Source organism: Maylandia zebra, linkage group LG1 (genome assembly GCF_041146795.1).
Source record: "Maylandia zebra isolate NMK-2024a linkage group LG1, Mzebra_GT3a, whole genome shotgun sequence".
NCBI lineage: Eukaryota > Metazoa > Chordata > Actinopteri > Cichliformes > Cichlidae > Maylandia > Maylandia zebra.
In genome coordinates, this window is record NC_135167.1 from 40,125,030 (window position 1) to 40,134,214 (window position 9,185).

General features: G+C 43.5%; 1 protein-coding gene across 1 annotated transcript in view; it reads right to left on the minus strand.

The window, feature by feature from the left end:
* Window positions 1-9,185, minus strand: part of LOC143419458 (thrombospondin-3a-like) — a 25,824-nt gene extending 16,639 nt beyond the window's left edge. Inside the window, exons 1-2 of the mRNA XM_076886226.1 lie at window positions 8,385-9,185; window positions 3,951-4,157 (exon numbers count right to left, since the gene is read on the minus strand). Coding sequence (XP_076742341.1) covers window positions 3,951-4,157; window positions 8,385-8,466 — 289 coding nt within the window. The 5' untranslated portion in view covers window positions 8,467-9,185. The remainder of the gene's footprint in view (window positions 1-3,950; window positions 4,158-8,384) is intronic.

Genomic DNA, 9,185 nt, shown 5'->3' on the forward strand with positions numbered 1-9,185 from the left:
CATCAAAATAAACTATTTCCAACAACAGTGCAGTTTAAGTCCTGAGCCTCCAACAAAATGACACAGACAGGCCAACATGACTCACAAACACCAGCAAACCTTCGAAAGGCCCCGCAGGGAAAAACTATGTTTCCCGCAAAAATGACATCACTTCCGGTTTTGGCAAGTGAGGGCGGTCGTGCGATAGCTTGCGCTGACGTTTATTCCAACGTTGATCGGCTCGGCAAAGCGTGTTTCTCGATTATAATGTTTTTGTTGTTTCCAGCGCTTTTTATGCGGTTTTTAAAAAAAGACATTTCTGGAAGGAAACTGTGACCTGAGACAAGCTGAATGCGTGTTGCTTAAGTACGCTCCTCCGGTTTCATATGCAAAAAAATTAATTATTGCGCTAGCTTATGTGGCTGCAATTCTAACGGGATTTAGAAATAGTTACACAAATGGGCTTTAACCTCCTGGACATCACATTTTGGGTTATTTAGACCAAAAAACTCAATTTTGCTCTACAAGGGCCTGATATCCACTTACAAGAACATTATCCTGCTACTGTTCTATCAAATATTTTAAATGAATATCCTCATATGTGGCTCTTAATAAGGTAAAAATCTGGTAATTCTTTGTTTTTACATTCATCAGGTCCCAATCAGCCCAAATATCAAAGAGAAATTAAAAATGCTGCTGTGGGAGAGTTCGGGTCTCAGGAGGTTATAGAGGACAGCTCTGCAGATGAGAACAAACCTGAGAGATGTTGATGAAAGAAAAATAGAACTCATCGATATTAGACTGCAGTACTGAGCAAATATTAATCCAGTCTTTAACTCCTGTCTTCTACACAGAAAGTGTTACTAAGATACAAATAAGAAAGTTATTTATGAGGGTCAACAGGAGGAAATCATCCACAGCTTACTCATAAAGACAGGAACTGCCCATGCTCTAATTTCTAAATGCTTTTGTTTGAAAGTAGGCGATCAGGGCAACGGTTCCGTGGATGAGAAAATGGAAGAAGCGTAACGGAAAAAATTAAAAAGAATAAACAGTCTGAAGGAGCGGATGGCTGGCAGCTCGCAGCAGCAGGAAGAAGGAGCTCTGCTGACCAATAAAAACATGAGAAGCACCAAGAAAATAAAACTACCAGGATAAAATAACTGTGGTGGCGTAAAGATAAAAGTTATAGTTGTATCTTATTTCTCTGTCCCACAGAGCTGCGCTCAGTTCAACATAAATTACTGTCACCAGAGAACCCAGTGCAGATTCATCCGCTGCTGGAAATAGTCCCATTATTGGCCTATTTTCAAGGCGAGGAGGCTCTCTGGAAAATTTGTGTGGATCATATTCAGACTAAAGCATTTTGAGACAGCTAAATCACGAGGTCAAAGGTCGGCCTAAGCCAAAACACAAACACAGAGTAGTTTATGAAACATGGAGTCTGATTACAGCAATCATGTAGTTAGAGCAGCTGCAGGCTGAACTCGCAGTCTGTCATTATCAGGATGAAGAAGATTATAAAACGACAACAGAACCAGATTCCTGTGCCGGCCCGGCGGAGACCAGCTGATCAGACCAGACTGCACCCGCCCAGCACAGAGCCACGTGAACGTCATTCAGAGCTGAACCATCAGAGCGCAGTGTTCAGTTTCAGCTTCATTAAACATCATTGAGCTCGGCGTGATTACCAGCTCTGTAATCAGCCACCGTCTCAGTTCTGCAGGACTCAGAGTTTCCACAGATCTTCAGTCTGTCAGGCTCAGCTGTGTGTTTGATGTGGCAGACATGCGTGGAGTCTGCAGGTTAAATGTGTCACTCAGTGGAAACGTCACATCTTAGTGTCTGCATCTTTACAGCCCATGTGCTCCTGGACCAGCTGATGTATTTTATTTGCCACTTGTGGGAAAACTACATCAGAATGTATCAATAGGTTCATATTTGATTTTTTGACAACAGATTTTTCCTCCATGTCTAACTGTCAGTGGACAATCTGTGAGAAATTTCTGCTGTTCAACCTTTATGACAGGTAAGAAGGAGACGCTGCACCTCGAGTGGACGTAGATGGTGACGTAGTCCTGAAGTTATATACATTTTCATCTATAGCAAAGACAAGAGGGCGTGCAAGAGACTGATGTCACAAACTGAAACCTGAGAGAGCGGCCTGTGCAGAACCAGAAATTCCAATACATTCAATTCAATTTTATTCACACAGTGCCAGATCACAAAGTCGCCTCAAGGTGCTTTATATTGTAAGGTAGACCCTACAATAACATACAGGGAAAACCCAACAATCATATGACCCCCTGTGAGCAGCACTTTGGCGACAGTGGGAAGGAAAAACTCCCTTTTAACAGGAAGAAACCTCCAGCAGAACCAGGCTCAGGGAGGGGCGGGGCCATCTGCTGTGATTGGTTGGGGTGAGAGAAGGAAGACAGGATAAAGACATGCTGTGGAAGAAACAGATGAACAAACAAGTGTGACGGAAAACTCTGTGCCCTTTCTGATGAGCTGTTTAGGTCAGAGTCTGACTCTGGGGAACTCCAGGCCTCGAGAGCCGGTGTCCTGCAGCTTTTAACTCATTCACTGCCAGCCATTTTCAAATCAGGTAACTCCCCACTGCCAGGGTTTTTGAGCATTTTTACTCATTTTTGAAGAGCCACAGAAAACTGTGTGTTATGATCATATAAACGCTGAACCTACCAAAATGAAGAACAGACTCTCTTCTTTCATCCCAAAAAAAAAAGCTTGTTTCTACCATTTTCCATTCTTTAGTAATCAGCTGTAGAAGAGAGGTGGGTTCCACCAAAAATGCCTGTTTTGACCAAAAAAAGGGAGAAAACGAGCTTTTTGTGAAAAATACATTTCAAGCAGAAAAGTGTCTTTGACACTAATATTTCTTGCTTTGTGACACCTCTAACATATAAAATAGTTTTTCACTTCTATAAAACAGAAATAACACTGAGAAAGGTTATGTTTTATCAAAACAATTTATTTACAAATATATGAAAAAATAAAATTCACTGACAAGCTGCCCGAGGTTGTATTCTGGCCCCTCCCATTGAAAAACGAAATTGACGTCTATAAACGTCAATGGCAGTGAATGAGTTAATATCACCCTGGGCCAACACACCTGAATTACATGATTAGTTCACTACCAGGCCTCCGGAGGACTTCAAGACATGTTGAGGAGGTCATTTAGCCGTTTAAATCAGCTGTGTTGGATCAAGGGCACATCTAAAACCTGCAGGACACCGGCCCCCGAGGCCTGGAGTTCCCCACCCCTGGAGCACAGGAAATTAAAGTGTAGTTTAACCTGTGGAATATTAAAGACTGCTTTTGTCCCCAGATTGTTCAGTGTCTCTCTGGTGAGTGGAGTGTGCAGGATGATTGGTGGAAACGGTGTGAATAACTCTAACAAGCCTGTCATAACGGTTTTTACTTCCTCCATCATCATCATCAGCTGAATGATTTTAATGAAACATCTTCAACAACAACTAAAACCTTTGCAGTGACCATCACACCTCCTGAAGAACCCCACAGAGTCTCGGGATTCCTCAGTGATCTGTGGAACCTCCTTACTGCTCCACGGTACGGTGCGTTACTCTCCAGGGCCCCGTGGGTTCAAAGGTAAAATAAAACGTTTCTGTCAGATGTCACAGAAACACTGTGGACCAGCTGCTATACTAAAGACGCCACATTTCCTTCCTTTCTTTCCTTGTCCTGAACCTGCTACGTCGACCCTCTTGGTGAGGTGTTTCCTCTCAGTGAAGTATTCGAACCGCAGCCTTCATGCTTTCATGGAAAGCTTTTACAGCTCTGCTGTTTCATTTCAACAAAATCCATCCTGACACTTTTGGGATCTGTGGAAAGTTTAAGATTTCCAGCAGAGTTTAAAATAAAGAGGATTTGGATGGTGTTTGGATCAGAGCTGGAGTCAGATGAGGGTGAGCTGCTACACGTCCACCAACCTTTGTTGATCTTCCCCATGATGGCGACCTCCAGGTACTTCCTGTTGTCCTGCTTGCTGTAGATGCCCAGCAGAACTCCTCCGAGCTTTGCCGGCAGCCTGAACGTGGACACCACGTAGATGTCACTGAGTGCGCTCAGACCACCAGACAGCTTCTCCACCGCTGCAACGCTCTGCTTCGAGTCCTGCAGACCCAACACGTCGATCACTGAGGAGCAGGAAAGAGTGCACACAAGTGTTTCGTTAACACGAGAGTCCGTTAGCTCAGAAACCTCAAAGAGAAAAAAGCTGAACTGGTTTTTGACTCCTGTTCAGATTTCATCAGAGACACCGTGAGACAAATCTGACACTCAAAGGACTCACACAGGAATCGAACCACTGCCCCAAACAGCCAATCAACGGCCAAACTGGAAATTAGAAATCATGTTGTAGTGACAGCTGTGGACAAAGACCCACCGTGTGATCGCAGAGATATCTCTGTACTGATTATCTTAGCAAAGATGCAGAGAAGAATCCTGTTTTACTTTCTCGTTACTACTAATTAATCCACATGTCACAGAAATGTAACTTGTATAAAAAGATAACCAACAACAACAACCATAAGTAAAGAATGACACAATAAAAACATCTGGTTATAACAGGCATCAAAACTAAGAAATAAAGCGATGAGGGAATTCGCTCATTTCCAGATGTTTTCGATTTGTTGAGAAAGTCATCAAATAGAAGAACTTTTTTCTTTTTATTACATTCAACACCAGGGCAGATGTTTGGCAAGTCTCTTTTGTTTTGATCGTCGACAACATGAAACGCGTTGGGTTTTGGTCTCAGTTTCAGAACCTTTACATACAATCAGCACACTTTTAACATCTGGAAAAGTGCCGGGCGGCGTCAGGTCGATGCCAAAGCCTGGCAGCATATTTTAAGACGTTCTGTGGTGACGTAGAAACAGATACTGCCTCGAAATGATTGATGCTAAGGCTGAAAGTTCAACACTAAAAATCATAAACTCTGTGATCGCCTGCTGAGCTGTCCAAGGTACACGCCGCCTCTCTCTCCAGCCAGCTGGGATCAGCTCCTGCCCTCAGGACGCTCTCCAGAATAAAGCAGACATAACTGAAGGATAAATGGAAATCATTTAGAAAGATGTAGGAGACCCACCGTCGCCCCCATTTTCCTTAAAGACCATCTTTATTGGTTTCTTCTTCATTTTTTTTATTAGAATCATATGAGGATCTGAGCATCTAACAGCTAATATCTGACTTTCTTGTGACCTTTGCACGTTTAAATTAGACTCCAAGTCACAACAATACTGAGTTAAAGCTTCCTTTTTAACATCTGAAACTTCCTGCAATCACTCAACTGCTCAGACTGCAAAACGAGACAACAGATGCAATTCTGCACCTCAGCTGGATTTGTACAGACGCATGAAGGTGGTTTACATCTCCCCTCTTGTTCTCACTGGGTGTCTCTAATTGTTGCTCCTCCCACTGTGGATTTAACAGTGATGATTTCAAACACACCAGAAAATTCTGGGCGAGGATCACATGAGTCAGAGCGGCTGCTGCGGTTTAATGTCACCGAGACAAATAGATGAGATTCCTCTGGGAGCTAAAATATTGTCTGAACATCGCAAAGGATGCAAGAATATTGTTCTTTAATACTTGACTCAAAGAAAAAACCTCGCCTGATCTAAGATAAATGGAACCTGTGCTCCATGAATGCTCTTTCGTGACAAATAAAAATACAAAAGTTAACCCGTATCCTTACACAGAATAGGCGTGGTTCAGGAGTACCTAAGAAATCTCTACCCTGAGTGAGCTGCATACAAAACCGATTAGGGACCACCAATGCAGGAACACAAAAGTGAAGCTGCTCAGCAGAACGGCTCTTTCCAAGCAGCTACGGTCTGATGACAGAAGGCGAGATAGAGATCAATCAGGGCAAGGGCCGGCTTGCCTTGATTGACACTAATCAGCACACAGAGCAGAGCAGTGTGCGAGGTGCTGTCGGCTATGCTGAAAGCAGTGACTCACTTTACCTGCTGATACATGAACCGACGCAGCAAACTTCAACGTGCAGCTTCCAGGTTTTTATTGTGAAACTAAGCTACGTTGGTGAGCTCGACTCAGGAAGTTTCTGATCAGTCCATCTGCTGAACACAAACACCACAGAGGAAGAACAACACAGACAGCTGATAATCCTGCCGCCCCTCCACCCTCACACCAGCCAGGATGTCTTAGTCCAATAACAACAGATGACTCCTGATGTTTTAAAACAAACCCCAACAATCTTCAAACTGGAGACTAGTGTAGCACCTGAACCTCCGCAGAAAGAGGAGTCAGCTCCATGCAGCCCGCAGGAGGGGGCTCAGACCATAAACATCTGGCTGGAACCAGTTTAAGCTCAATTTACTGGTTTCACAAAGGTGGCTCAGTGTTAGACACAGTAACAGGTCAGAGCATCACGCAGACACAGCTGACGCTAAAACTGATCCCAGTGCAGAGGCTTTAAAACGCAGAAGAGTCGTGAAACCAGCAGGCGACCCCACAGTGGCCACGCCCACCTTTCAGTCTGCAGACTTAACACTTGGTCCTAAATAAAGTCACTCCTGCAAACGTTAAACACCTTTTCTCAGATCACTTGACTGAGTAGTTTCTTTTTGATAGTTTGTTGGTCGTTTCTTAAAAGCAACAGAATCTCTGCCTCGCCTCCAAAACCCTGTTTTCCATGTTTTAATGGTAATAAAGTATTTGTTAATAAAATGAAAGATTTAAAGATGATCTCTGTCTGCACTGGGCTTACGTCACAGAAAATGAATCCTTAGCAGACGGGGAACCCCTTTCAAGTCCTCGCTTTTAGTCCAAATCTCTTGCAGCTGTTTTCCAGAAGATAAAATTGAAAAGATTAAAAAAAATGTTGTTGGAAACCCAGAAAGTTACTATAAACAATCCCAAAGTGGAAGAAAGCAGTGAAAGCGCTGACACACTGAGGAAGCTTTCTTCTCATCAGATTGTTTTAAACACTTGAAAAATAGGAGCAGTGATCCTGCTGATCTATAACATCTGTTCCTCTTTATTAGGCCACTGTGAAGATGGTCTCTCAGCCCAGAGTCAGCAGAGGTCCGCACCTCAGTCCTGAACTCCTTGCTCGGTTTTTATTTGGTGTCTGTGTTTCTCTTTAGTCTGAGTGAATCTGTCCTCACAAAAAAATAAAATCATTACAATTCACCCCAATATGCAGCTGCTGTGTTTTATGTAACATTCATCGGTGAGCAGCAGCTGCTGTCACTGTGGATTACACAGCATGTGCAATATGGACACCTTTTGTGTTCTTTAATGTTTTCTGTATTATTCCAAAAAGGACTTTGGAAAGTTAGGTATGATTAAAAATCTGGATCTCTAAGACCACAGACTGTATGTAGAAGATGGACATGGCTGCCATGACATCATCCACTGGTTTTGGACTCCACATTTTAAAGGTTCAGTGTTAGTGACTTAGAAACGACCTCATTCAGTTATCAGCTAGTGCTAGCTGGCTCCCTTTGCCAGCTGGCTGCATCACTATTTATTACTATAATGGACTAATAACGCACTCAGCAGGACTGGAGTCTTTAGCAGGCACTGATGTTATTATCAGACTATTATTCAGATAACTAAACGCTCCATCATGGACGTGAGGCCTGAGGTGAGACCTTCGTCAGCTTCCACCTGCTGTTCAAACTTCCTCAGCAGCACACTTTGTTTCACAGAAACAGCATCCTGAGCCGAACACGTCCTCGGGATGTTTTAGACCATCTCACTCTGTCTCCGGTACTAAAATTTCTGACTTCAGGTGATCGACTGATATCTGATACAGTCTCAAGAACTTTTATTAAAGAAATAAAACATTTTAATTTGAGTAATTCATGAGTATAGATTAGTTTTTAATAGGTTTAAGAACAGAAAGGGAGATTTTACACCACCTGGTTAGAAGGTGTAATAATGAAAAGCTTATTAATACATTTAATATAAATGTAGAACACATTTACCTTTTTTCCATAACATCGTAAGACCAACACTAAAACAGTATCAGTAATGATTTATTTGTTATTAATAAACCCGTTTGCTATGAACTCATAACCTGAAAGCTGGTCGTGCAATATTAGTAACACAAACCTGGTATTAACATTAATAAACACCATTTATTAAAGAGCAGTTTTTCAATGTATTTGCTAAGTTTGCTAAAACTGTAATATGAAAACTGGTAACGTGTAGCGTTGAAACAATATTAGTAACGTGCTCGGAGTTAATAAAATCAGCAGCTATAGTTAATGTGTCACTACGAAGTGTACTAAAGCAGTACTTCAGTGCAGTACTCGAGGATTACAACTACTTCCCATCCCGTTTTACTCGGTTTCAGTTACAGCATCAGCTGCAGGTTGGTTCGGTTCTCTGACCTTGGACGTCCGGTCCGTCCGGGACTCCCGCAGCGAGCTGAGCGCCGATGAGTGACAGCAGAACCGGGACACACCAACCCATGCTGGACCTCAAAGAACCGGCTCTGGAAACTTTAAACCGGAGATCCCGGAGGTACAGAAACCCGTGCAGGTCCCACGCGATGCTGGACTTGGGGGAACCGAAGGAGAACCGGAGGAGCTCTCCAAAGAAGGTCGGAGAAGCTGGAGGACGGAGAGGGGAGCAGGGGCAGTTTCAGCCAGGAGGAAGGAGCAAGAGGACCGAGAGAGCAGGCTGTATCCACACCGACGAACAGCAGCGGTGAGCGGTGAGGAGAGGAGCCGAAGCACCGCAGGACAAACCGAGCAACTGACGGGCGGGTTCACGAGCACAGCTGGAAACTGCTGCTGGCGCGCGCTCAAGTCGTGCGCGCGACCCGAGAGCAACAATAACAATAAAAGAAAATCAAATTAATTCAACTTTAAAAACAACAACAAAGTAAAAACAGAGAAAGGAAGTTTTTTTCATAGGTTAAAGTTTTCTTTTCTTGAAGTGAAACATCTGCACTTCACTTTTTTGGATAACAAACAGAGAAGCAGCTCGGATCAGATTACATAACAGCGAATAAGGGGTCGAGAATCAGTTTAGTGCCTGATGGCTGCAGCTGTGAGGGCAGTAAACAGATCACTCCTCCATCCATCACAGCAGGTCAGAGGTCAGGTGTCAGAGGTCAGGAGCTGCCTCCCAGGAGCTCTGATGTCCGTACCACCTTTGTGTTCTGGGACCCTCATTCAGTCCTGCAG